The following is a 26,166-nucleotide window of genomic DNA, read 5'->3' as shown; positions in this document are numbered from 1 at the left end:
CTCAGCCCCTCCCCCTGATCTCAGCTCAGCCCCTCCCCCTGATCTCAGCTCAGCCCCTCCTGATCTCAGCTCAGCTCCTCCTCCTGATCTCAGCTCAGCCCCTCCTGATCTCATCTCAGCCCCTCCTCCTGGTCTCAGCTCAGCTCCTCCTCCTGATCTCAGCTCAGCTCCTCCTCCTGATCTCAGCTCAGCCCCTCCTCCTGATCTCAGCTCAGCCCCTCCTCCTGATCTCAGCTCAGCCCCTCCTCCTGATCTCAGCTCAGCCCCTCCTCTTGGTCTCAGCTCAGCCCCTCCTCCTGATCTCAGCTCAGTCCCTCCTGATCTCAGCTCAGCTCCTCCTCCTGATCTCAGCTCAGCTCCTCCTCCTGGTCTCAGCTCAGCTCCTCCTCCTGATCTCAGCTCAGCTCCTCCTCCTGATCTCAGTTCAGCTCCTCCTCCTGTTCTCTTGTTAGCTCCTCCTGCTGGTGGCTGGTTAGTTGGCCCCTTGTGTGCAAATATCCTTATGTACATTTTCCCTCCAGCTCTCATTCCGTTTGTTTTGAAAAAGCCCCCCCCCCTTTTTTCCTTCAGACTAGTTGTCAGACATCCTTGTACTGACCTCACTCACACACCTGGCACCAAGCTTGAGGCCTATCCCCTCCTTCCCTGCCCATCAGTTCCCACACCCACTCTGCCCCCCTACATCTTACCTGGTTGTTTGGGACCTGCTTTACCTGAACACAGTGTTGAAGAGCGTCACTGTGGCTGACTCACTCACCTCCCAGCTCCCCAGGGGCCTGTGGAGCAGCAGCTGCCTAAGCGCCCTGTGAGCAGGTTCCACGAGCAGGGTGTTCTGTTGTGTGGCTAGTTCTGGGTCAGGACTGTGAGCTGTGGTTCATTGACTGGCTCATGGCCTTGTCCCTCCCAAAGCACTATTTTCCCTCGAAGGTTTCTGTCTTGGGGCCACGCACTAGAATTGTTTTCTCGTTTGGCTAATGTCACTCTATCTCTACTCTGTTGTAATGATGTCTCTTTTCTCTCCGGTTCTGAAGTCAACAATTCTTTACACCACCTTTGATGAGGTAAGCAGCCAAATGTGCATGGCTCCTGAAAGCAGAGAAGCATGTGTCTGTTTAAAATCGAAAGTACAGAATTGACGTCACTGTAAGACCCACACGTACAGGAACATACCCATGACAATGCAGGGGAGCTTCAAAAGGTGCTTGGGGAAATTCCATTATCTCTTCATTCCAACCCCTACACAGCGTATGCCTCCTCCCTGAGTTTCTATAACGCCCGCAGTCTGTCTCTGAGCCCCACGGTGCTGTTAGCCTCAACATGTAAAGTTGTAGAAATACAGTAGGGATTAACATTACTGCTCGAATTATCTAGATGCGTGTGATGTAGATGTAGGATTAGCCCTTATTTGTTTGTGGATAAACTACACACTAACCCTCCTGTTAGGATCGATGGTTTCTCTGGTGCCGTTACTCTGTGCTCGAGTTACCAGCACTCAGGCCCATGTGCCTGGTCTTCGGGTCATTTTGTGTGCCCCAGGGCAGCTCCCACAGAGGTGGCCTCTGGGAAGCCCAAGTGTGGTTATCTGAACACTCCAGCCTCATTCCTGTGAGGCAGCTGAGGTTCACAGGTGAGCAGTCCAGTCAAGTGAAAGCTCCTGTTGGTGTGCCATGCTGGCAGTGTATGAGGGGGCTTCAAAAAGTCCATGTGAAAATCCCATTCTCTCAATTCTGCCCATGAACTTGGTCTACGAGGGCTTAAGGAGGTGGCAAGTGTGGCCAGAGGGGAGAGGGTAGCTCTGAAGTGTGCACGGGTTTATGTGTGTCTGTAGCCGTGTGTGTGTGTGTGTGTGAGAGAGAGAGAGAGAGAGAGAGAGAGAGAGAGAGAGAGAGAGAGCGGACTGCTGTTCTCATCAAGGACGGCCTGCAGAGTGCATCTCTGCCATTGCCGTGCATAGGGGATGTTTTCTGACCAGGTGGTTGGCATGCTTTTGCGACCACCCATTTACCTGATTTTCTTGGCGCACAGAGATGTCACACCAAAGCTGCTGAATCCCGAGCTCTGCGTGCTGCTAGTTGAACGACCCCTTCTTCTTGGTGTTTTAGATGTTGGCAAAGGACTTGAGTGATGGTACAGCCAATCAGCTTCCACTTCTCCTTGGGGAGCCTGTGATGGTAAAATAGCTGGGGCTTCCAGATCGTTTGGAGGCGGGGTGGTTCTGTGTGTGGTGCTGTCAGACCTCCTCCATGATGGGCAGGGTCTTTGGGTCTCATCTCTGAAGGGTGGAAAGCTCAGTTGGTCTTCTAGGGGTCCTCTGTGAAGATGTCATTAGACCCTCTCCATGATGGGTGGGGTCTTGCAGCCTTGGGGGTTGTCCTGTCCACAGACACCGCAAACCTCTACCTCTGCGCGGTGTTTCCCTGTGAGACTTGGGAGAGTAGTCTGCGCCATCCCCCAGCTGATGGTCTTGTGTGAAGACATCTCTTACATCGGGCCTTTGCTCCCCTTTCAGTATCACGATCTGCCGTTAGATTTACGTTTTCCTAAAACCATTTAAAAATTACTGGGTGGGCTTTGAGAAAAGGCCTTCGCTTTTTGTCCTAGGGCTCAGGTATGCGTGGGGCAGGAGTAGGGGCCCGGGGCTGCACAGCCCCTGCTGCCTGCTGAGTCAGAGCATGCACCCTTGCCCTGGGGAAGGCCTGACCCAGGCAGGGCCCGCATTCCTAGCCCTGCACATGCCTGTGCTTCTGCCTGGCTGCCCCCAGCGCCATCCCATCATCCTCAATGTGCCCACTACCACTTCCTAACTGTGTGTATTACTACGGCGCCCACCCCTATGGAGGGCCACCTGGGTCTGCAGTGCCCACGGCCCCTTGTCCCAGCAGGACCGCCTCAGCCTGCACGGTGTGCGGAGTAGACGTGGGCCCGAGAGAGAGAAGGGCTTTCTAGCAGAAATGCATGCATCGCTGTGGGAAGCCGGGTGTCAGCCCCCGCCGCCCGGTGCCCCTGTTCACAGACTGCTCTCTGACCCCTGAAGGAGTTTCTCTGGGATGTGCTGAACCACCAGGAGGGCCCCCGCATACGAGACCGGCTAAGCCACGGGGAGGTCCGCGCCTGTGAGGTGCCGGAAGGAGCTGCACACCAGCTGCTCACTCTTTCCATCGTGCTGTTACTCAGGCTGGCGCCCCTCGGTGGCCTCCACGCTGATGTTGCGCCCTCGGTAATCCGGGCCACACATGGTACCTCTCCCTCCCCGGTCTGAGCCAGCAGGGCTGCTGTGCGGTCAGCTCTCAGCTGTGCTACAGCGGTCGGTGCGGCTGCCTCCACTTGGAAATGTGCTTCCTGGGCGTTCGCTTGCTTCCTGGACGGGGACACAGAGCGCACAGTTCATTCTGTGCCGCGGGCTCTGACAACAGCTGGGGCATTTGGGGACTGACGGAGTGCAGAGAGGAGGAACAGAGGAGCTCAGTGAGAAGCATTCCTTGGGAGACCATGTGAAGGCACTCCTGCAGAGTGGCCCACCGAGTGTGCTCAGCCCAGTGCCCGTGGAGGGGGATGGGCCAGCCTTTGGTGGCACCATACTGCCCCAGCTTCCTCTATGCACCTGAAAATGTCTCATGAGGTTTCTGCCTAACATGTAAAGTGAATCCGTCAAATGAGGAAGCACCTGAACTTGGTGGTGGTGGTTTATGCTCACTCCTGGCGACCCTGTGACAGTAGACCTGACCCAGGGAGAGCCCATTTCTCACCAACGCAACCATCAGACAGTGCCAGGCTCCTGTGAACCAAGTGAGAATGGCGAGGCCGTTTCCATTGTTTGTCAGTGTGGTGAGGCTTCTACTCCTCGGCCCTCAGAGCTGGTCTCCGAAACCCGCGGGGTAGTTAGACTGTCCCGGAGGGCCGTGAGCGGCAGAATCCCTGATGGTGGGGAGCGAGATTCGACTGGTTTAGGGGAGTGTTTATAGCTATCAGTAAACACTGATGACTTTAAGATGAGTAATTTTGGGAGTTATTTCATCTTTTTCTAACTTAATATTAACATTGTTTAAGAGTTCAAACAACACGGAACATAGGGTTTACAGAAGGCCAGGGCGAGGAGAGAGCAGACATCAGCTTGGTCGTTGCTCATTTTTAGCCGGCTGCTTCCAGTCTTTGGGTTGCTGGGGGCTACCTGTGATGCGGGCTGGGCCTTGGTTTGCTTGCGAGAACCCCGTGGAAACAGGGCTTAGCTGGTCTGTGAATGGACAGAAGGAAGCTGGGAGCCTGACCAACACAGAACTCTTCTCTCAACCAGGAAGGAGCAACAGTACAATCATTGGTCAGCATTGCAGAAGGCTACAGGTCTCGCTTCCATCCTGCCTCTCAGCTGAAGAAGCAGGTGTGCAGGGGTGGATGGGGAAAGTCTTTGGTATGTGCTGGCGTCTGTCTGATGGCGGCTTGCAGCAGGGGCCCTGCATGTCAGAGAGGCGACAGGCATGTTTCAGGGCCACTGCCGACAGCAAGGCTTTGCAGATGCAAGGAATATGTTAGGAACTATTGCATAGTTGTCAGTCAGACACTAATTTTAGAATGTAAGATCTGCAGCCATTTTAAATAGCTACTTTTTCCTGGAGAGCTTACAGGAAACACTCTTTAGAAACACCTTCTTGTCAGGTGCTGAGCTGTCAGGAGAGCATCAGCAGTTGGCCTGCACTTTCTCTGCCGGAAGGAGGAGCTCCAGAAGCAGCCAGGTAAGCTGCACCTTGAGGCTGGGGCTAGAGGGGGGCATGGGTCGGCTACAGCCACAGAGGCAGAGACTGAGGTGGAGTTGAGAGACCTGGGGACAGGTAGGTGGTAGAGGGTAGGAGGGGGAAAATGGCCTGAACATCCAGCTCTGACATAGCACAAGAGGACAAGCAGAGGCAGGGGTGCGGGAGAAGATGGTGAAGTTCACATAAGAACATGAGCCAGCAGTTCAGGAGAATAGGGGCAAAGAGTAAACCAGCGAACCTAGAGCAGCCGACAGACTCCATCAGCATGAGCCCTGCCTCACCTCTCATTGACAAAGCTCCCTGCTGTCAGCACGGTGCGCCTTTGCATTTGCTATGGCAACACAAAGTGATGGGGCCTCACAGATGACGCCTCCCCCTTCATTCTCTGGGTCTGTGATGACGCCTCCCCCTTCATTCTCGGGGTCTGGATCTTGTCTCTCATTTTACATTTGGGCTCTGTAATGGTGTGTCTCATTTTACACTTGGGTCTGTGGTGGTGTCTCACTCACCCTGGGGCACTGTTGTAGTGGCCCCTATTTTATTCTCGAGGCTTTGTGCTTGTGTCCTCTTTTGCTCCTTGGGTTTGTGATGTTGTTGTTAGGTGCTGTCTGCCTCATAGCAACCGATGTACAACAGCAAAATAGTGCCCGGTGTGCACCATCCTCCCGATGTCCTTATGCCACTGCAGCCATAATGCTGACCATCTTCTTGAGGCCTTCTCACTTGCTGACACCCTGCTTTACGGAGCATGACGGCCTTCTCCAGGGACTGTCTCCGCCTAACTTGTCCAACGTGTGTGAGGAGCCTCTGAGGGGCATGCTGGATGTACTGCTTCTAAGACAGACTTGTTTCTTCTTTTGGCAGTCCACAGTATTTTCAGTATTCTTCACCTGTGTCATAATCCAACTACATTGATTCTTTGCACTTCCCTTGTTCAGTGTCCAACTCTCACATGCAGATGAGGGGATTGAAAATGGCATGGCTTAGGCCAGGCCCGCCTTCATCCTCAGAGTCACATTCTTGCTTTTCAACACCCCGAGGCGCTCTTGTGCAGACCTGGGCAGTGTTGTTGGATCTCTGGATTCCTGTTGTCATGAGCACTGATTGTGGCTTCAAGCAAGACAAAATCCTTGACAATTTCCACCGCTTCTCCATTATCACGATGCTCCCTGCTGTGAGGATTTTGGTCGTCTTTACTCTGAGTTGTCATCCACACTGAAGGCTGTAATCTTTGATCTTCATCAGCAAGTGCTCAAGTCCTCCTCTTTTAAGGCTTTCCGGAAGCAAGGTTGTGTTATCAGCACATCACAGGTTATTGATAAGCCTTCCGCTAATCCTGATGCCACGCTTTTCTTCATAAAGGCAGGATTTGCTCGGCTCAGCATCCGGGTTGAATAAGTATGGTGAGGGGATACACCTTGACGCACACCTGTCCTGACTAAACCGTGCAGGATTCCCTTGTGCTGTTCACCCAACGGCCTCTTGATCCACATGCAGGTTCCACATGAGCACATGAACGGTTCTATAATTCCCATTCTTCTCGAGTATGAGCCATGCAGTCGAACGGCTTTACATCGTCAGTAAACCACAAGTAGACACCTTTCTGATGGTCTCTGCTTTCAGCCGAGATGCACCTGCAGCAGCAGTGACCTGAGCCTCTGGCAACCCCTCAGGCAGTCAATGTACGCTGCAACCATTGTTGGCTGATCTGCAGCAAAGTTTCTCTGATATTGACTTTATTTTTGCATCCTGTTGGGAGACCTTTCTTTGGCGTGAGTACAAACACGGAATTCCATTCATTGGTCAAGTAGCTGCTGTCAGAATCTCTCTTGTCTGCTCAGCAGGAGGCCCAGGTGCTCAGCTCGCTCTGCAGCTCTGCAAGCCGCCCTCAGTGCTGCCCTGAGCTGTTCCCAGAGAGCTGCGCTCTGGGGCGTCTATGCACACAGTCACCAACGGGCGGCCAGGGCCCAGGCCTCCTCCTATATCTGACTGTGACGGTACCTCCCATTTCAGCCTTGGGGCTTTCATCGTGCCTCTCATTTTAGATTCTGCGTCATGTGTTAGACAGGGCTCTCTCTAGAGAGAAACCAGATTGCTGATCATTATATATATATTTATAAAGATAGATGTGTAACACAAGAAATGAACTGTTAAATTATAGATAGATAATACAAGAAATGAACAGTTAAATTATAAAGCAGTACCAATGGCTCAGTGCAGCTCACTCCTGCAAGAGAGTTGTGAGACACTGGCAGTCCTTCAAGTCTTGAGGGCTGCCAGGTAGTCCTCTGTAGAGAGAGCTAGGCTATCCCGGCACAGGCAGCAAACAGCAAGGCAGGTCACCAACCGTCAGTCCCCAGCTCCAGAGATGTACATTCCAATTCTCTGGCAAGGCAAGTCTTACAGTGACACAGTTCACAGGTTAGGTGACCCACAGGTAGTGGAGCTTGCAAATTGAGGCATAGAACAAGCAAGGCAGCCGCACACCGGTCCGGTAATCAAAGAGCGAGAGACAAGAAAGGTGAGGCCTACCGAGCCATGTATCTCTCTGCCCTTCAATTAATCTCACATGTGTTTATCGGCCAGGCTGGCACAATAAACTATCTCAGTCCGTGATCGTGTCTCAAGTGGATCTGTGGGGGTCTGTGACGATGGTGTCTCATTTTACATTGGGGACACTAAGCTGCAGATTAAGTGCTTTGCTCACTGAACCATGAGCCTAACAGGGCATTTTAGTGATTGCTGTTTGTCTGTAAACGTTTCGTGTACTTCAGATTAGAAGACCCATGTGAAACCGAGGCCTGCACCACCTTAATTGTAAAGGTGATGTGTGAGCTGTGTCACCACCTACCTGGGCATCACCGGGATCTCAATGACCTGGAAGGCCTTCGTTCTGAGAAGTAAGTTTTTGAGAAATGTAAAAACATTATTTCAGCAAATGGGGGGTAGAAACAGCCCTTTTCTTCTTTTTCTACTCGGTTATTTGGTAGGAACTTTGGACTCGATGTTTTTTGCCCCAAAGAATTGTTACAAGAAGCCAGAGCAGCTATGTTTTGGTGTGTCTAATGTCTAGGGCAGAAGGCTGTGTGTGGGGTAGGCACCTGAGCAGTGTGAGCTCAATGTGATGGCACCGTGCTGGCATGAGAGCTGCCCTCAGCTCTCTGTCCACCCTGCTGACAGGTGGGCCCAGGTGCTGAGATCACTCTGTGGCACGTCCATCCCCACCCTGTACTGCCCAAGAGCAGTTCTTGAAGTGCTTGCCTTGCTCCAGAAAGTGTGTGCCCAGTGCCACCAAGTGTCCACTCAGGTCCTGGCCTCCACGGAGCGGCGGCACCAGCAGTGGCTGAATAAGACCCTGCGCTCTCGGCAGAGGCAGAACTACCTGCGCATGTTACCCAGGTGAGGACGCCCCCTTGTTTGGGAGCCCTCTGATAGGAAGTTACCTAGGTGTCCTTAACGATCATACTCTGAGATAGACCTTTGAGGAAAGTTACAGTAACACCCGCAAAAGCCAGAGCTTGCGCCATGTGCAGACGTGTCTGAGCAGGAGACACACTGCCTTCCCTGGTCAGAGGAAGGGGAGGACGGCGCTTTGTCCACAGTCGAGGAGACCTGGAAGAGCACAGATCTCCCTGAACCATGGCCTGGCACGTCCCAGTGCACAGCCGCACACCACCCTGTGTCCCAGAAGGCTCTGGGCCTGCCCTCTTAGTAGCTGCATGTAAGACCCCTCCTCCCTGCCAGCTCCCTGTCTCTGCCGGAGGTCCTCTGGTTGCTGGCAGTATTGGGCCATTGGCCTGTGTCTCTCTCCTGTGCCCATTGCTGAGCATTCGATGGCATGAAAGACGATGTCCACTTCTAAGTGGGCATCTGAGTGATCACAGCTCTGGCCCGGGAGGTCCAGAAGCCATGCCAGGCAACAGCTGCATGAACCGGTGCTACACTGATACCATAGGCTGTTTGGAGACCAACAGCGCCAGTGAGACTGTCCTACAGTCTCAGGTTGTCCCACGTGAGAGCCTGGCTGGGCCTCCCCAGAGGCTCAAACATGGAGCAGAGTCTGGAATGGAGGAGCCATCTCTGCCTTGCTCCCTTCTGGCAGGCCTGGCCAGGAAAGGAGGGCCAGTCAGACCCATGGGCAGGGGGGTGGGGGTGAGCAAGAACGTGACAGGATCACAGAGGGCGGCTGAGATGAGGACCTCGCAGGGATGGGGCAGTTGCCCCATGATGAGAATGGATGAAACTGTGACCTTGACAAGTCACCGCCTGTGACCCCCTGCTGTGAGGGAGGAGGGCGGCCGCTCTGGGCAGTGTGGTCAGGAAGCAGGTGGATACCTGGGCTGGGGAGGGCAGGGCAACAGTGCTTTCCATGTGGAATGGAAATGTTCACCCGGAGGTAAAGTGTTCACCTCTTCAGCATTGAGCTGCTCTCTCCAGTCCTTCGCCTGATTCTACTGCTCGTTGCATTGGAGCTGGTCAGCGTCCATGCGGTTCGAGGGAAGAGCACTCGTGACTACCAGCAGTATGTAAAGTAAGTCTGTCTTCCCGGCACTGGAGCTCTGTGCTGGTGCCGCTGAGCCCACAGCCCCATCCCGGCTCTCCCCACTTGCTCTGAGCCCAGAGCACTCACCCCTTTAGCGCTGTCTCCCAGGGCCGTGGCCACACAGAACTCACAGACGATGCTCACAATCATGGCCTCACCAGGAGAGGTAGCAGGTTCCAATCCCAGTGGGAAATGCTCAGGGTTCAGTTGTTCAGTGAGGGCCATTTCTTCCCTGCCATGCTCACAGGCAGGCCCCTCTCTGGCCTCTTGCCCTGGCCTCAGCCCTGCTGCTGCTCTGGATCAAGCAGGCTCAACATGCAGGGGTCCACAGGATGCTACACACCTAGCTCTTCTCTCTCACTGGGGTCATGAGACCCCAGCTTGCTTCTGATGCAGCTCACAGATAGCGCCAGGGGCCCCTGGAGGAGGAAAATGCCTGAGAGCCAGGTCTGGAGGGAGGGAGGCTCTGTGGTCGTTACTGTCTTGTAGAGCACAACTGGAACACGAGGGGAAGCTTGGGAAAGAACAGGGAAGAAACAAAAGTGGTGTCCATTCCCGAGCCCATCCTCGTCACCACCCCTCAGGGCATGCAGCGGACTGTCCCCCTCGGAATCCCAGCTGTGCACCCCAAAAAGAAGCAGGTGCTAGATGGCCAGATGGTGTGCCTTGCATTCTCACACATGCTGTGCACTTCCTGGGCCCTTCTCAAGTTGAGTTCTGCCACATGGGAAGGCTGTGCATGGATCTGTAAGCTTCAGGGATGGGCCAGTGGTGGCTTAGTGGCAGGATGACAGCCTTCTGTGTGGGTGACCTGGGGTCGGTCCCCAGGCTGGCAGCCACCATCTGGCGGGGAGGCTCGGGTGTGGCAGTGATGCCGAATGGGGTCAGCAGTCTCCAGACTGAGGGGGACTGGGAGGGAGGACCTGGTGGTCGGTCTACTGAAGTCAGCCATTGATCATCTGAACAGCCCAGGACCGGGCAGTTCTATGCTCTGTGGCATGGGGTGAGTCGGGTGACCACTCTAGGTCCATCCCGGGACAGCCCAGGCTGGGCAATGCCGTGCTCTGTGACGTGGAGCCCCCGCAGGCCCCGGGAGCCACAGCCTGGCAGGCCGCTCATGCCTCTATGACATTTGTCTCCCGCACCCCCTCACGGCATGGTCGTTTGGGGTGCACTCCTTTTCCTGACTCCTCAGACAGCCATGGGGTCCGCTTTCCTTGTGGGCGCAGCCACGGACAGAAGGCAGGACATGCCCTGTAGCCCATGCTGGCTGGTGCGGGTGAAGAGCTGTGGGGGAAGGGCCAGCCCCCACCACTAATCACGGATTCGATAGGCGCAATTGTACAGCGATCATGAGTAAAGGTCATAGTAAAGTCAGAGAGAGCATGAGAGATAGAGGAGAGATTGACATAATGCAGTCAGACACATTTCATGGTAGCATGCTCACTCACCTCAGCCCCGCTTGGCGGTCCACATGGAGCTAGGGGACGGGCAAGGAGGACAAGGGGAAAGGGAACAGGAGGAGAGGGAGCCGATGAGAAGCCAAGGGAGGAGCCCGAGAAAGAGCTCTTTATTGCTAACCCAGGCCTATATGTCTTTGGGGGGCATGCAAGTCCCCTAATTACAAGTAGACATACATAGAGGAAGGGTTGTGCTATAGGTAATACAGCAACGAGAGGGGGACAATCTAGGGGTATACACGCAATAGGAAGGGGAGGGATTGGAGCACACATGTGGCAAGATGGGCGGATCCTAGATTCAGGATGGCAGCCTAACTTTGGGTGTTACTGAGCTGGTTTGACCTCTTCTCTGGATCTCCATAGAAACCATTATCAGTAGGGTGTAAACCCCACTTACAGGAGCCAAGCTAATGGTGGCAAGTCTTTAGGGAAAAGTAGCCCATTTTCCTTAACTGCAGGGAGCAGACCTAACCATGTGGGACTAGACAGTAGTCTGGCAACTGACTGCCTTCAGGGAAGTAACTTGACAATTATTTACCATTAGCTGCAAGCAGTGTCCTATTTGGGGGAGAAGACATGGGAGAAATCCTTCTGTTTCCCACAGAAAGCTAATGGCTTTCCCCTCTCCCACAGATTCTTAAAGTCAGTCCTGCAGTACACTGAGAACCTGGCAACGTACACCAGTCCAGAGAGGAACAAGTGGAGTGAAACTGTTGGCCTTTCCCATCGAGCCCTGCTGACCATGTGGGCCTTTGGTGAGAAGAAGCAAATGCTGATGAACTCAGCCACGAAATAAGCAGCACAGGATTTCCCCAAACCTCAGCGGCAAAGGGTGTGTCTTGGCGTGTAAGTTAAGCTGAAATGGTGTGGGCCCGGGCCAGGTCAGTGTCTGTGCAGTGGCAGGTGACTCCTCATCTGCAGGCTCTCTCCCCCAGGTCAGGGACACTCCACCAGGAGAAAGTGAGAATTCAGAGGGTGCAAGGAGGGCACCTTCTGCTAACAAGACCCCAACTGCCATCTGTCCTGGGGGCCGCCTTCTTTAGGCAAAGGGAGGAGCCAGGCATGGCCCTTGGAGAGCTGACAGGTGGCGGAGTCTCGTCCTCCACTGGGGGGACAGTCACGCCATCGCCTTTCTTCACCTGGGTTTCTGGCCTCAGGTCACAGGAGGTGCCTAATGAGGCCACAGAATAAGAGGTGGGTGGGGAGGTGACACCACACCTGGGGTGCTGGGACCTGAAGGCTGGTTCCTGCTTTGTGCCTCAGGATGCGCTCGTACCCGTCCTGGGCCGACTGGCCAGCTTCCTGGGAAGTTTCTTATGGAGGGCCAGGGAGGGGTGGAAGCCCTCCACAAGATGGACTGACCTAAGAGCCTCAACAGTGGCTCAGAGACCAAAGATGGTGGGGATGGGGCAGAAGAGAGAAGTCAGTGGAGCCCACGGTCCATGAGGGAGTTTGCAATGCCTGTGAGCACCGTTCTAGCAAGACTCGGAAGTCCGAAATGGCACAATACATCTGCTCCTGACAGCTGCACCTTAAAAAAAATTTTATTGGGGGCTCATACCACTCTTATCACAATCCATCCATCCAGCCATTGTGTCAAGCACATTTGTATATTTGTTGCCATCATTATTCTCAAAACATTTATTTTCTACTTGAGCCCTTGGTATCAAGAGCTACACCTTTCTTCCGGAGCTTGCGTCATTGCAGAAAGACAGCCGTCGAGCACAGACCCACCCTCGTGCCGGCTCTGACTTGGCATGCTGCTCGTCGCCGCCACGAGCGGGCTCCCTGTGCCGCGGATGGACGGACGGACTGGAGCAGCGCTGCCTGTTCCTGCACTCTCCTCACCGTCGCCGTGAGCCCATTGTCGCAGCAACTGGGCCAAGCCATGGGCGAAGGTCTTCATCCTTTCACGGAGCCTCCTTCCTCTGTTATCCGGGTGACGCCTGCCTCCAGGGCCTGGCCCCTCCTGACAGCAGTCCAAGGGAACGTGGAGTCACCCCTCCCGCCTTGCTGGGGAGCATCCTGGCTGCACTGCCAACTCACATTTGTTCGTTCTTCTGCGGTTCCTGGTATGGTCAATGTTCTCTGCCAACAGTATCATTTAAATACAGCTCTGTGTGGCCTCTCCTGTTCCTTGTCTGGCTTTCGCGTGAGGGACGACTTTGCTTTGCGTGCTTTGAGGAGGCCTCCTGCATCTCGTTCGCCCAGAGCAGCACACGGTCCTCTTCACGTCCCAACCGCTGCTTCCATGGGTGTTGACTGTGGGCCAAGTGCAGTGAGATCCTTGCCAGCGTCAGCCTGGTTTCTGTTCGTCACGACAGGGTTTACTGGTCCAGTTGTAAGGGTATCTGTTTCCTTTACATTGAGCTACAATTCATAGGAAAGCCTGGAGTCTTTGATCTTCATCCGCAAGGGTCTCAAGTTCTTTGTTTCAGCACGCATGGTTGTGTCATCTGCAGACCACCAAATTCTTCTTCCTATGTCCAGCTTTTCTGATTACGTGCTTAGCACGCACCACTTGCCTGTCAGTTAGTCACACTGTGGTGGCTCGTGTGTTGCTGTGATGCAGAAGCTGTGTCACTGGTATTTGAAATGGCACAGGGTCCCCCACAGTGAACAGATTTCAGTGGCGCTTCCAGACTACACACAGCCAAGGACTCAGCTCCCCACTTTGGAGGAAGGAGCTGCTGAAATCCTTACGGGCAGCTTCACAACGCTGCCAGGTCCTGAAAGCCTGTGGAGTAGAAGCAGAGCATTGTTGGAGACAGTGCCAGAGGATGGGTGGGCCCCCAGGGCCGGAGGGCACTCAAAATGTGACCACAGCTGATTGCTCGGCGTGGAGCTGACCATGCTGACATGAGTCGGTTGGGTGAAGCCTGTGGGCGTGGAGCCTTCGGGATCTGCATTTGCTGAGGGCAGCACTCAAGGAGAAACAGCTGCAAACATCTGCTAATGATTGGTTCTTGGAATGTGCAAAGTGTGTATCTAGGAAAATCGGAAGTGGTCAAAAGTGAAATACAATGCATGAAGATCGATGTCCTAGGCCTGGGTGATCTGAATCGTACTGGCACTGGTCAGTTTGAATCAGAAAATTGTATGGTTTACTATGCTGGGAATGACAATCAAGATGAGTGGCGTGACATTCCTTGTCAAAAAGGATGTTGCAAAGTCAGTATTGAAGTGCAATGCTGTCTGTGATAGGATTATATCTTATCTGCCTTCAAGGAAATCCAGTCACTAAAACTATAATTCAAATCCATGCACCAACCACAAAAGCTAGTGATGAAGAAATTGAAGAATTCTACCAACAACTTCAGTTGGAAATTGATCAAACATGTAGTCAAGATTGACTGATTATTTTTGGTGACGGGAATGCAAAAGTTGGAAACGAAGGAACAGTAGTTGGAACATAGGCCTTGGTGATAGAAACGAAGCTGGAGATTGCATGATGGAATTTTGCAAACCCAAAAACTTGTTTATAGCAAATAGCTTTTTCAACAACACACAGGTGACCATGCACATGGGCTTCTCCAGATGGAATACACAGCAATCAAATTAACTACATCTGTGGGAAGAAATACTGAAGAAGCTCATTAGCAGCTAAAACCAGGCCAGGGGCTGACTGAGGAAGAATGTGGCGTCAGGATTTGAGAAAAGCTTACTAACAACTAGCGATATGTAGTTGCCACGACTGCTTGCTGAAAGTGAGGGCTTGAAGAAGTTACTGATGAAGATCAGGACTGTAGCCTTCAGTGTGGATTCTGACTCCGTGTCAACAAAACCCAAATTTAAAAACTGGACCAATAGGTAACATGAACTTGTCAAAGATTTTGTCTTTCTTGAATCCACGATCAGTGCTCAGATCAAAGCAGTAGTCCAGACATCAAAAGAGAAATTACAATGGGCAGATCTGCACAGACCCTTGTTAAGAGTATTGAAAAGGAAGCTGTTACTGTGAGGGCTGAGGAGGGCCTGACCCAAGCCAGGGTCTCCCCTCACCTCCTGTGCGGGTGGCAGTGGGGCATTGAATAGGGAGGTAGAAGAAGATTAGATGCGTTTGAATTGTGCTAGAGAAGAATCTTGGAAGTACAAAAGGGCCAACTGATGTGTCTTGGGAGAAGTTCAGTCTGAGTGCTCCTTAGAGGCAAGAATGGCAAAACTGTCTCATGTACTTTGGACATGTCGGGAGAGACCAGTCCCTGAGGAGGGACATCATGTTCCCTAAAGTAGAGGGCACCAATAAAGAGGAAGGCTCCCCAGGAGATGGCGTGAACAATGGGCTCAAGCACAGCAACAGTGGTGGTGTGGCTCAGGGTGGTGACAAGGCTGTGTTCTGTGGTGCATACGGTGGCTGTGGGTTGGAATGGACTAGATGTCACAGCAACATTCAGATTGAATAAGGATGGTGGAAGGATACAATCCTAGTGCTCACTTTTCCTGACTTTAAACTCTTTCATCTGTGTGTCCATCGACCAGAGCTTTGCTGGTCCTGGTCGGGTCCACATGACCCAGTGATGGGCCAAGGAAGCAAGCTCAGAGCTGGACTCAGGTAGCCACTGCCCTGAACCTGCTGGGTGCAGTAAGCCTGCGTCCACTCTTGGAAGAGCCCCTTGGCTGAGGGAGCAGTCAGTCCCATAGACCCCAATCTCTTTGCATGCTGGTCATGCTGATAGGGCCAGCAGTGGCCACCGCTAGGGGGAGCCTGTGTATTGGACCCAACAGCTCAAGAAGTCTGTAGACCAGTGAGGTGAGCGGCCCCTGGGTCCCTTTGCAGATTTGGGTGGGGAAACTGGCAGAAGCCGCCTGGAGCTGAAAGACCAGGGCTGTATTAGCCACATTGGTCCCAGTGTTGAGAGAGGAGAGAATGGAGCCAGTGAAGACTCAGCGGACATATGATGACACCACAGCTGGAGAAGCAAGCACTGGCGCAGGGCTGCCCAAGCCCTCCCCTCCCCCAGGCTGCCCAAGACCTGCGGGTACAGCATTTTCTGGGTTCCTGGGGTGTGTGCTGTCAGCAGAGCCCTGGAGTGAGTCTTCCACTTGGAGCCCAATGATATCTGAGCAGCTCCAGCAGATCTTGGGGGTGAATGGGGATTGGAGGATCGGGGGGTGGGGGAGGGCGGGGCAGATGAAGACACAAGGTCCCTCGTGATAGTGCAGAGCCTGGGAGAGAATGCCAAGGGGCAGGGCTGCACACCAGGGATGGGACACCCCAGAGTAAAGTTCTCAGTGTCCAGCATGATGATTTTATTGTTTCATAATGTAGAAGAACCCAAATCTCAAAATTTAAGGAGAACAGTAAGTCTTACACAGGAGGAGACACACCACCTGGATGAGGGAGGCCATTAGCATGATGTCAGAATGGTGTCCAAGGGTTTACAGAGATTCAGAGACTAAGAAGGACATGGGAGGACCAAGGGCCCCATCCCAGAAACATGGCTGCCACAGATCCGTACATCACAGTTACTGGTGGGCCAGGACGATGATTGGGAAATGAACAGTATGTAGCCCCAGAAAACAGGACTGATCCAAGGACTGACTCCAACAAAAGGGATCAGGGTGTGACCCTGGGATCCAGACAAGGGCTATGCTGCTCCCTGGGCTGGCTAGGGGAGTGACAGCACCCTCACACGCACTGTCTGCCAGGAATTGGCTGCTCCTGATGCTGGTGAACAGAAGGAATTCACTGGAAGCTGAATGTACGAAGAGACTACTATACGGCTTTAGGGCTACCTCTGAGCCGTAGCCTTCTGAAAACGGTGTTGAGAAAGTTCAGTTCTAATGTCCTGTCAACGAGTCAGCCCCTCACAGCATCAGTCCCCCTCTGTAAGGTGTCACTGTGTGCCCGAGAGTCAGCTCTGGCCTGTGTGCGATCCAGGGCTGCTTCAGAGCCCCCAAGGCTGCCAGGCCTGCCTTTCCAGGGAGCACTGGCCTCTTAGCTTGGAGCCCATGCTACCTGCTGTCCAGGTGAGAAGTGGCCCCTGTGGACTTCCATGGCTGTAACTCCCGGAGCAGACAGCCTTGTCTTTCTCTGTCAGAGCTGTTGCTGGTTTCAAACTGCTGATCTTTCTGTTAGAAGCCCAAGGCTCAACCTGCTAGGTCACGCAGGGACTGCTGAGGCAGGCAAAAAGGCAGGAATACGAGCAAGTTCTGGGGACAATTCCGAGAGCTGACACTAGATCCAGTCCTGCTGCAGGCAAGAAAGAAACTAAGTCAGCCCTTCGGGGGCTGTGCTCACCTTAGAGAAGGTGCCTGCGACATCACCCCCCTGCCCACCCCCCAGCGTGCGCCTGCACGCACACATGTTCAGCACCCCATAAGTGGCGGAGGGAATGCAGGATAACAAACCCAAGCCACCCGGGACCCATCAAGAAGCTCTGTGCGGGCAGAGCTGGGCTCGTGGCAGGTCGTCCCCCAGCGTTTGGGCATTGGGACCCGGGCGCTGGGGCATCCCGAGGGCGCATGCGCGGCTGCTGAGCCATACGGGGGCGCCGCTGCACACAATGGCAGAGTGCGCCCTGGAGGGAAGGCAAGTGTGGCCACAGGACAGGAGTGTGGCCATTCCAGTCGCTCCCCTGGGACTGCAATTCGCACAGACAATGATTATGAAGCACTTCGAGCTTACTGTGAAGATGTGAGTAATATTAAAATAATTTCTTTGCCCCTACTAACTTCAGGAACCACAGTCGTCATCAGGGGCTTAGCTTTGTGACCCACTGGTTTGAACTCCACATAAAATTGTTTTAAAGTCCCAAAGTGGCACAACCAGAATCTTCCTGTGCTCTGCCAGTCTGTGTATCTCTCATCTGTGGCCTCATGAGACAGACGCCATCACCTGGGTGAGTCTGGTGAGACAGACATTGTTCCCTGCGTGAGCACTGAGGTACGTGCTCAGTCCCTGTGAGGCCGATGCTGCCGTCTGTCTGAGCCCCATTCACTCCAGTTAAGAAACGGGACGGCAAGGTGACTAGCACAACAGATCGAAACGATGTCTGGTCCCAGGCTGAGCTCACAACTGCTGCTGTGTTTAAGCACAGTGTTGCAGCCGTTGTGTTCACCCACCTCCCTAAGGATCTTGCTCTTTTTTGCTGGCTCTCTACCCAGGATGATGCCCTTCTCTAGAGATTCGTATCTCCTGATGACATGTCCAAAGGAAACGCCATACCAGCCTCCCTTGAGGGTACCTCCTGCCTGCACTGCCTTCATGACAGCTGTGTTGCCTGTCCTCATTCTGCAGGCCTCCTTTTTCTTGGCCCAGCTTTCACATGCGTGTGAGGCAGGTGGAGGTTCCGTGGCCGAGTCAGGGGCACCTTGGTCCTCAAAGTGACTTCCTTGCTCTTCAACACTTTAAAGCTGTCTCGTGCACCAGATTTGTCCAATGCAATATATCGATTCCTTGACTACTGCTTCTATGAACATTAATGTGGATCCAAGTAAAATGAAATTCCCAACAATATTTTCTCCACTTATCATGATATTATTTTTGTTTTCTGAACATGAGTTTGTACTGTGAGTTTGTACTGTGAGTGTGTGTGGATCCTAGACATATTACTTTGAACCTGTGATCAAGAGAGGCAATCCTGGGAAAGGCCACAATGCATGGTAAAGAGTCAACAAAACAAAGAAGACAATTATCAAGGAGGTAACCCACTTAGCATAGCTTAAACTGAAAACTGAAGAGAAAAGTCCAAGACTAGTCATGATATTGAAAGACTCTATGGGCAAATATTGAACAATTCAGGAAACATTAAAAACAGATGAAAGAGTACACAATCACTGTACCAAAAAGAATTAGTCAACATAAAACCATTTCAAGAGGTATCATATGATCAAGAGCCAATGGTACTGAAGGAAGAAGTTTAAGCTGAACTGAAAGCATCAGCTAAAACCAAGCCTCCAGGAATGGATGGAATTCCATTGAAATGTTTCAACAAGCTGATGAAGCACTGGAAGCATTCACTCATCTATGCCAAGAAATCTGGAAGACAGCTACCTGACCAACTAATTGAACTAGATCCATATTTGTACCCATTCCAAAGAAGGATGACCCAACAGAAGGCTAAATTTATAGAAAAATATCATTGCTGTCACCCACAAGTTAAATTTTGCCGAAGATCATCCAACAACAGTTGTAGCAGTACATTGACTGGGAGCTGCCAGAGGTTCAGGTAAAATTCAGAAGAGGTCATGGGACAATGGAGACCATTGCTGATATCAGATGGACCTTGGCTGAAAGCAGAGAACACCAGAAAGGTGTTTGCTTGTGTTTCACTGTCTGTGATGAGGCATTCAAGTGTATGGATCATAAGAAACGATGGACAACCTTGAAAAGAATGGGAATCCCAGAGTACTACCTTGTGCTCATGCAGAGCCTATACACAGATCAGAGTTAGCCATGGGAACAAGACTGGGGAAGGCTGCATGCTTTCAAGTCAGGAAAAGTGCACCAGGGTTGTATTTCTTTAACCACATGTATTTAAATCCATATGCTAAGCAAATCATCAGAGAAGCTGGATTAGATGAAGAAGAATGTGGCATCGGGATTTGAGGAAGGCTTATTAATTTTTGATATGCAGAAGACACAGCATTGCTTGCTGAAAGTGAGGACTTGAAGCACTTGCTGATGAAGACCAAGGATTTACAACTCAGTGTAAACAAAACCCAAATCTCCACGACTGGACCAATAGGTGACATGATAAACGGAGCAAAGATTGACGTTTTTCAAAGATTCCATTTTTCTTGGCTCCACAATGAATGTTCGTGGAAGCAGCAAGCAAGAGATCAAACAGTGCACTGAATTAAGTAAACTTGCTGCACAAGACAGCTAAAGTGTTGGAAAGCAGTCCTGTTACTTAAAGGCTAAGGTGGTCCTGACCCAAGCCATGATATTTTAATTTACCTCATGTGGATGTGAAAGTTGGATATCGAATAAGGAAGACGTAAGAAGAATCGGTGCATTTGAATTTCAGAGCTGGCAAAGGACACTGAGAGCACCAAGACCTGCCAAAAGAAGGAGGGTGAGATTGTGTCGAACGTCCTTTGGACATGTTACCAGGAGAGACCAATCTCTGGAAAAGGACATCATGCTTGGTAGAGTGGAGGGACAGTGACAAAGGGGGCATCCCTGGACTAGGACTGACACAGAGGCTACACCAATGGGCGCAGACAGCGGCGATGGTGAAGCTGGCCCAGGACCACATGGGGTGTTGAGATGTGGTACATCAGGTCACTAGGAGTCAGAGCCCGCTTGGTGGCACCTCAGACCAAGAGCAGCATCAGGGAAGCTTGGTCCCGTGGCTGTAAGAACGGACATGCTGGGCCCAGCAGCAGCACCAGCCGCATGAGGATGGAAACGGTCACCGGAATTCCAACAACCAGCAAGATTTCCCATGTGAACAGGTTTCAGTGGTGCTTCCAGCGTAAGACAGACAAAGCCCCCTTCGGAGAGATTAGGGAAGGGACTGGAAACCTGACAAGCAGCAGCCACTCGTGGCCCACCCGTGTCTGAGGGGACAGCTTCACAAGAAGCCAGGCTGGCCACTCATAAGTCAATGGCCACGCCTGTCTTCCTGGGCATATTAGGGGTCAGTGAGGGGGGTGGGGGGCTCATGCCTCTGCCCTTTGGGTCAGCAGGCAGGTGTGTTCTGGATGCGTATTGCCCTGTGATGAGTGGAGCATGCACTGTCGCAAAGGAGCTAGCAGAAGGGGTGCAGGATGGGGGCGGAGGAGAGTGATGGGCTAATGGGCAGGGGCTTCTGCATGAGGTGATGAGGAAGGCCTCACATTTGGAACAACTCCAAGCAAGGTGGCATGTTTGGTGGCTCTTTAAAATCACGCCCCGTACAGCCCGTCACCCAGAAGAGGCAAATCCATGTGGAGTGGACACCCCGCGCCAGACAATGGATCCAAAGTGGTCTCTGTGTCCTCCTCAGAGACCTGGCTATGCCGGGCCAGGTGGCCAGGGCTCAGGAAAGGGACAAAGCAGCCTGGGAGGGGGGTGGTCCCCAGTAAAGTCCGCTCAGTGCCTTCCAATCCACCTCGCTCGTGGTAAGGGTTTCATCTTCGGATCTCCTGGACTGAAGACTGTGACCAGTCCCTGGAAAAGGACTTGAGGCTTGGTAAAATAGAGGGGCGGCAAGAAAGAGGAAGCCCCTCAGCAAGAAGGACAGCAGGGAGGCCACAATGAGCACCCGGATGGCGCGGAACCGGGCTCCATGAGCTGGAGCCCGCTGGACTTCACCTGGCAAGAACTGTCCAGATGACCAGCAGCTCCAGGAAGAAGCCAGGGGACTTTTCTGCAGGCCTCGCCGCTCAGTTTTACAAAAGCCAAAAAGAGGGGGGCAGACCATCCACTTCAGTTTCTTACCTTTGTTCTGAAGAAGACCAGTGGGCCTCAGTGACTCATGGACAGGAGGAGAGCCAGCAAGGGCTCTTTCTGCAGGGCGACCCTGTCCCCACCCCCCACCCCCAGGCAGCAATCAGGGCTAGTGTGGCCAGGTGCAGAGGAGTTGGTGGGGAGCCATTTGCTGTGTGGGGTTTGCACCCAGATGCAGCTGCCATGGGGACACCGAGGAAGGACAGCGTGGAGGTGTGAGCTCCAGCCTCTCTCCAGTGCTGGCCGTGCTGTGAGGTGCAATATCCAGCAGTGAGCGGCAAATGGTGGGGCTCCGCGCCTTTCAAGTCCCTTCCACCTCCAAATGGCTGCTGGGAGGGTCAATGCCACCAGGGGCTTGGGATCACTGTCTTAGGTGCTGGCCCACCCTCCCCTCCGTGTCTTTCTCACCACCCCTCGTGGCCACCTGGCCCAGAGCATGCGAGGCCCCTCTGTGCCCTTTCCAGCAACTGGCCCCCTGCCGCCCATGCCACGGCAGCAGATGCAGGCGCTTCTGTTGTTGTTCGGTGCTGCTCACTGGATCCGCGCGTGGAGCAACCTTACAAGCAAGGGCAGGAAACGCCGGCCTGGCGGACCAGGCTCACCATCATTGCTGCATCTGAGCCCGTGGTTGCAGCCAGCGTGCCAATCCAGCTGAGGGCCTTCCTTGTTCTGTTTTTGCGAAGTGTTCTAGCGGATAAGCCTTTCAGACCTTAACGGAACAAAAACAGAGAGGCTTTAAAAAGGTTGCGGGAACATTGCCTTCGCTTAAAACTTCCTTTTCCCACCAGCCGTGGGAAGCCCCTGGCAGCTGTAGCTATCGCTCTTTGGCATCGCCCAGATAGGCCAACCTGCGGAGCGTCCTGGCATTGCCTTCTACTTCAGGGCTTCCAAATCTTTGGCAACCAGCACTTCTGCAGTCCATAGGCCAGGGGCCTGGGCCAGCAGCCGGGGAGCCCAATGGCTCATGGCAGACTGGCCCTGCTTGCTTGCCTAGGCCGTGTCCCCAGGAGGGATTGGCTGCTGGAAGGATGCTGGGCTTGGTGACTCCCACCGTAGCCTGCCTGGTGCGGAGCTGGGAGCTGCGAGGTGATGGTTCAGGTGGGAGTCACTCACAGTGCACGTTGGTGCAGCAGTGGACGGACACGCAGTAAGCATTAAGGTGGCGAGTTGTGTGCGGTTGCCAGGAGTTCCGTCAATGACAGCTATTTTCCTAGCCTTCCAAAACGGACTTAGTATTTGCAGGTCATTTTTGCTACAAACCCTTGGGTTGTCCAGGACCCCAGCACTTTAGATACCAACAGTGACGTCTTACCCCTCCTTTTCCAATACAGTCCCGCAGGCTGGCCACCTTTGGAAGACCCCAGAGGGAAGGGTTGGTACTGTCCCCTGAGAACTGCCCTTGACAGCATGGTCATCCTGGGTCCGTGTGTCCCAGCATGCTGCAGCCCCTCTGAAGGGGCTAGAGGAGGATCCACGGTGCAGACCCCCTTCCAAGTATAGACACCCCTCCTATGGAAGTACATAAACTGCTCCCCACCCCCATGGTATAGGGTGCAGACCCGCCTCTGTGGAGACCCTAATGTAGAATCCCCTATCTGCTCTGAGGTTCCAAGTCTCCAGGTGTCCCTGCCCCCATGGCCCTCCCTTGGAATGTTTGTGCAGCACAGATAAAGCACCCTAATAGCCCAAATAAAGTGCGATGGGGCACGCAGGTGGGCCTGCCCGCCAAGATAAAGCCCCAGCAGCAGGTAGACAAACGATCACCCATTGAGTTAATGTTTCTCCCTGGTGGCTGAGCACACAGAGCTGGACCAGCCTCTGGGAGCCGCACCCAGGCCGCCCTGGCCTCCTGCCACTGCCCCCCCCCCGCCCTGTGTGTGGGGGAGGGGAGCACCTGCCACCAGCCTCACCTTGTGTCCTGACCAGACAGCCTTGAATCCTCCACCTCACCCACCGGGACTCACCCTGCTCACTCCGCAGCCGTTATCTCAGCAGCTGGAGCCCAGTCTGCGAGGCGTCAGGTGGAATCCGGTGTCTGAGCACCTGATAAAGTTGGCTGGGCCTTTGCAGATGCCCTGTGCCCCCTTCCCCCAGCCCCACCCCCTGGCCCGAGCACCTGCCTGGTTCCCCCAGCCACAGAAGTTCCTGGACATCCCTTGACATCATGGACCAAAGCCACAGGGAGTCAGCATGGCGCCAGGTGCCCTGAGCTGGCGTGGAGCCAAGGATGCGGACGCAGCAAAGTGAGAGCAAGTCACCTGCTGTTTGGGGAAGAGCAGAGTTGGGGCCCATGAAGGGTGCTGAGCTAGCCCGTGTCACTGGCACCCCAGTGTAAGGTCTCCCTGTGCCCTCACCCCGAGGTTGGTCTCTCTGTACTAGGCTGGTGGGGTCATTGCCATAGACCCTCTGGCCTGTCTTCAGCCTGGGAGGCGGTAGACCCCATCTGGATGAGGGGGTCTGCCCTTGTAAGAATAGAGTGGCGGAAGGGAGAGAGAGTCCCCTCAGTATCAGCTTAGGGCTGATTCCTGTGAGGACTCACCAGGCCAACTTTGTCACCGATTCTGACACCAGCACTCTCCTTGGCTCTGCTGGGCTCAAAAAAAAAAAAAAAACATGCCAATGACCACACAATCTCTCAGAGGATACTCACAATTATGACAGAAACAACCTCTTACAGTTCAGGCAGTTCAGGATCTGGAACAAATTAGGATACAGTTCTTCAGTCAGATCAGTCTTTTCTCAGCCCAGCCCATACCCTGGCCAGGCAAGTGTCACATGGCTCTTTAGCTTCACCAGTAAGTGCCCAGAAGCACCCCACTCTGCCAGCAAGCCTCCAGCCTGCAGGTGCTCCACTCTCGCTCCAGGGGCCAGGAAGCCTGCCTTGCCATCTCAGATGGCTTCCTGGGTCTGCTGTTGCTGCTTCTCACCATCTCTGGCTACCTCCTGAGCTGATAGCCAGAGTGCTCCTTAGAAGGTAGATTAGTGAGACTGGGCGCAGTGTCAGGAGGGAACAGCCCCTGGAGAAGAACATCACCCTTGGCAGAGAGTCAGGGAAAAGGAGACCCTATTTGAGATGGATTGACTCAGGGCTGCAATAACGGGTTCTAAGATAGGCTGATTTTGAGTGTGATAGGTTTTGGGTCACCTTGTCTGGGCCATTGTTCTGAGTGGTTTGGTAGTTAAAACCTAGTAATCTGCAACGATGTACTCTAACACTGTAATCACTTGCATCACGGAATCTGCTATGAGCAGCCAATCAGCTGTATGAAGATGAGGGTGGGAATCAGCACCGTCAGACAGCAGCCCTGACCTAATGAATAGAAAGGATGTTTCTGTGGGGGTGTGGCCTGCATCCTCAGAAGTGGACACCGTGGGGGAAATTTACTTGATTTTTGCTCGGTTTGGATTGTACATCTGGTTCATCAACCTCTGATTCTTCAGAATTGAAGCAAAGGTCTGTCATATTGTCTGTGGACCCCGAGAATCAGCAGCAGCCTGCCATGTGGCCTGCTCATCGTAGATTTATTTGTCATTCATTGCCATCAGCCTCGTCTTGTGTCATCAGTCTCAGATGCTCCAGTCAGGAGGAATGTCCAATCTAAGATGACCCACAGATGTGGACTTGCCTGCTTCCACAACTGTGTGAGTCATTTTCTTGTTTTGTTTTTTTCTGTCTATGTGCTTATTTTAGCTTTACTGGCTTTGCTTCCCTGGAGAACCCAGCCTAAGACAATGAATAGGGTGCAGGACCAGAAAGCATTTGTTGTGTTGTCACTACAAGTCAGGGCTGGGTTTAAAAACACAGCTGGTCTGTCTTCAAACAGCCTTCAAGTGAGGCATTCTGGTCATCACCTAGTCCGGCCGGAATCAGTTTAAGGATTCAGAGTGTAGGGGTGGAGTCTAGGCTGTCAATCTGTAGATGGCCAATGAGACTTCTGTGTGGGCATGGCCTCCTGAGAATTCTGGGAAATCTGGTACTTCCTTCTTGGAAGCAGGAGACACTCTCTCTTGATTCACTCCCTTAGAGACTCTCCTGACAAGGCTGACTTCCTGCGAGGCATCCCTGAGGAGATGCTGCCGCATGGACCTACCCGGATGCAGCCCTGGGAAGTGGAATGGCCACGTGGAGACCCCTGCCAGCGCTGAGATGCTTCTATCACCAAAGGCTTTCTACCCACTGGCCTGTGGTCTTCTACATTCGGCGTCATTGCATGTGTTTTGTGAGTCTGAAGAGGACTTTATAGATTGCTGTCGGACATACGGGCTAATATCAGACTTATGACCTTGGACTGGCCTGAGTTGGGATGTTTTCTTAATGTACAATTGCTGTTCACACACAAACACAAACACACACATGCGTATATGTGTCCATGGATTTGTTTCTCTAGTCTACCCAGACTAACACAGGCATCAAGTAAGTGCACATCAGCCTGCGTGATCCAGGGACTGTGAGTAATAAAATCCATACCTGAAGCAGGGAACAGCATCAGATCTCACATTGTGAATGCCTAGTTTACAAAAGGTGGTGGAGGAGAGTGGAAGCGCCAAATCCGTTTGCAGTACGCATGCACAAGTGAACCTCTGACCACAGTCAAGGGCTGTCAGTAGCCTTCCTGTCGGGCAGAGAGCATTGTAAAGTCCACTGTGGCAGATGTAGCTTGGGGAAAATGTGCTACCATATCACTTGATCTCCACTTTGACCCATTTTAAAGTTGTTTCAGTTTTTAAAACTTTCTGTTTTCGCGGGTTTTCTGTATTTCATTTAGTCGTCGTTGTTGAAGTTCTTTGTTTGCTTGTTTCCTGTTTGTGTTTCATATGATTTTCTGTGCATACAATCCAGGGTACAAGATCTATAGAGGCAGTAACTGGGTTGGGAACTGCCTAGGGACATGTCTGGGCAGATGCGGCGATGTGGGGACTCACAGTAAATTCTGAACTTGTGGTGGCAGTTGCACACATTTCTCTGAATATGGTCGAATGACAGCACTGTGTGGTATGTGAAACCAACTCCAGACCCACTGCCTTCAAGTTGATGGC

At 52.9% G+C, this 26,166-nt stretch overlaps 1 protein-coding gene across 4 annotated transcripts in view; it reads left to right on the top strand.

Moving 5' to 3' along the window:
- Window positions 1-25,859, top strand: part of ERMARD (ER membrane associated RNA degradation) — a 35,777-nt gene extending 9,918 nt beyond the window's left edge. The window contains exons 10-20 of one of the 4 annotated variants that reach the window (XM_075554248.1): window positions 1,032-1,061; window positions 2,103-2,171; window positions 3,035-3,217; window positions 4,292-4,375; window positions 4,651-4,727; window positions 7,523-7,648; window positions 7,929-8,147; window positions 9,166-9,279; window positions 11,385-11,506; window positions 24,676-24,771; window positions 25,155-25,859. In XM_075554248.1, the coding sequence (XP_075410363.1) occupies window positions 1,032-1,061; window positions 2,103-2,171; window positions 3,035-3,217; window positions 4,292-4,375; window positions 4,651-4,727; window positions 7,523-7,648; window positions 7,929-8,147; window positions 9,166-9,279; window positions 11,385-11,506; window positions 24,676-24,731 (1,080 nt within the window). In that variant the 3' untranslated portion in view covers window positions 24,732-24,771; window positions 25,155-25,859. Of the gene's footprint in view, window positions 1-1,031; window positions 1,062-2,102; window positions 2,172-3,034; window positions 3,218-4,291; window positions 4,376-4,650; window positions 4,728-7,522; window positions 7,649-7,928; window positions 8,148-9,165; window positions 9,280-11,384; window positions 20,331-24,675; window positions 24,772-25,154 lie in introns of those variants that run through there. The other 3 variants (XR_012785364.1, XM_075554250.1, XM_075554249.1) reach the window with 3 other exon arrangements.
- Window positions 25,860-26,166: the final 307 nt, after the last annotated feature.

Source organism: Tenrec ecaudatus, chromosome 7 (assembly GCF_050624435.1).
Source record: "Tenrec ecaudatus isolate mTenEca1 chromosome 7, mTenEca1.hap1, whole genome shotgun sequence".
In the NCBI taxonomy this organism is placed as follows: domain Eukaryota; kingdom Metazoa; phylum Chordata; class Mammalia; order Afrosoricida; family Tenrecidae; genus Tenrec; species Tenrec ecaudatus.
The sequence above is the reverse complement of the archived record's forward strand: the minus strand, read 5'-3'. Positions and strand labels throughout refer to the sequence as shown.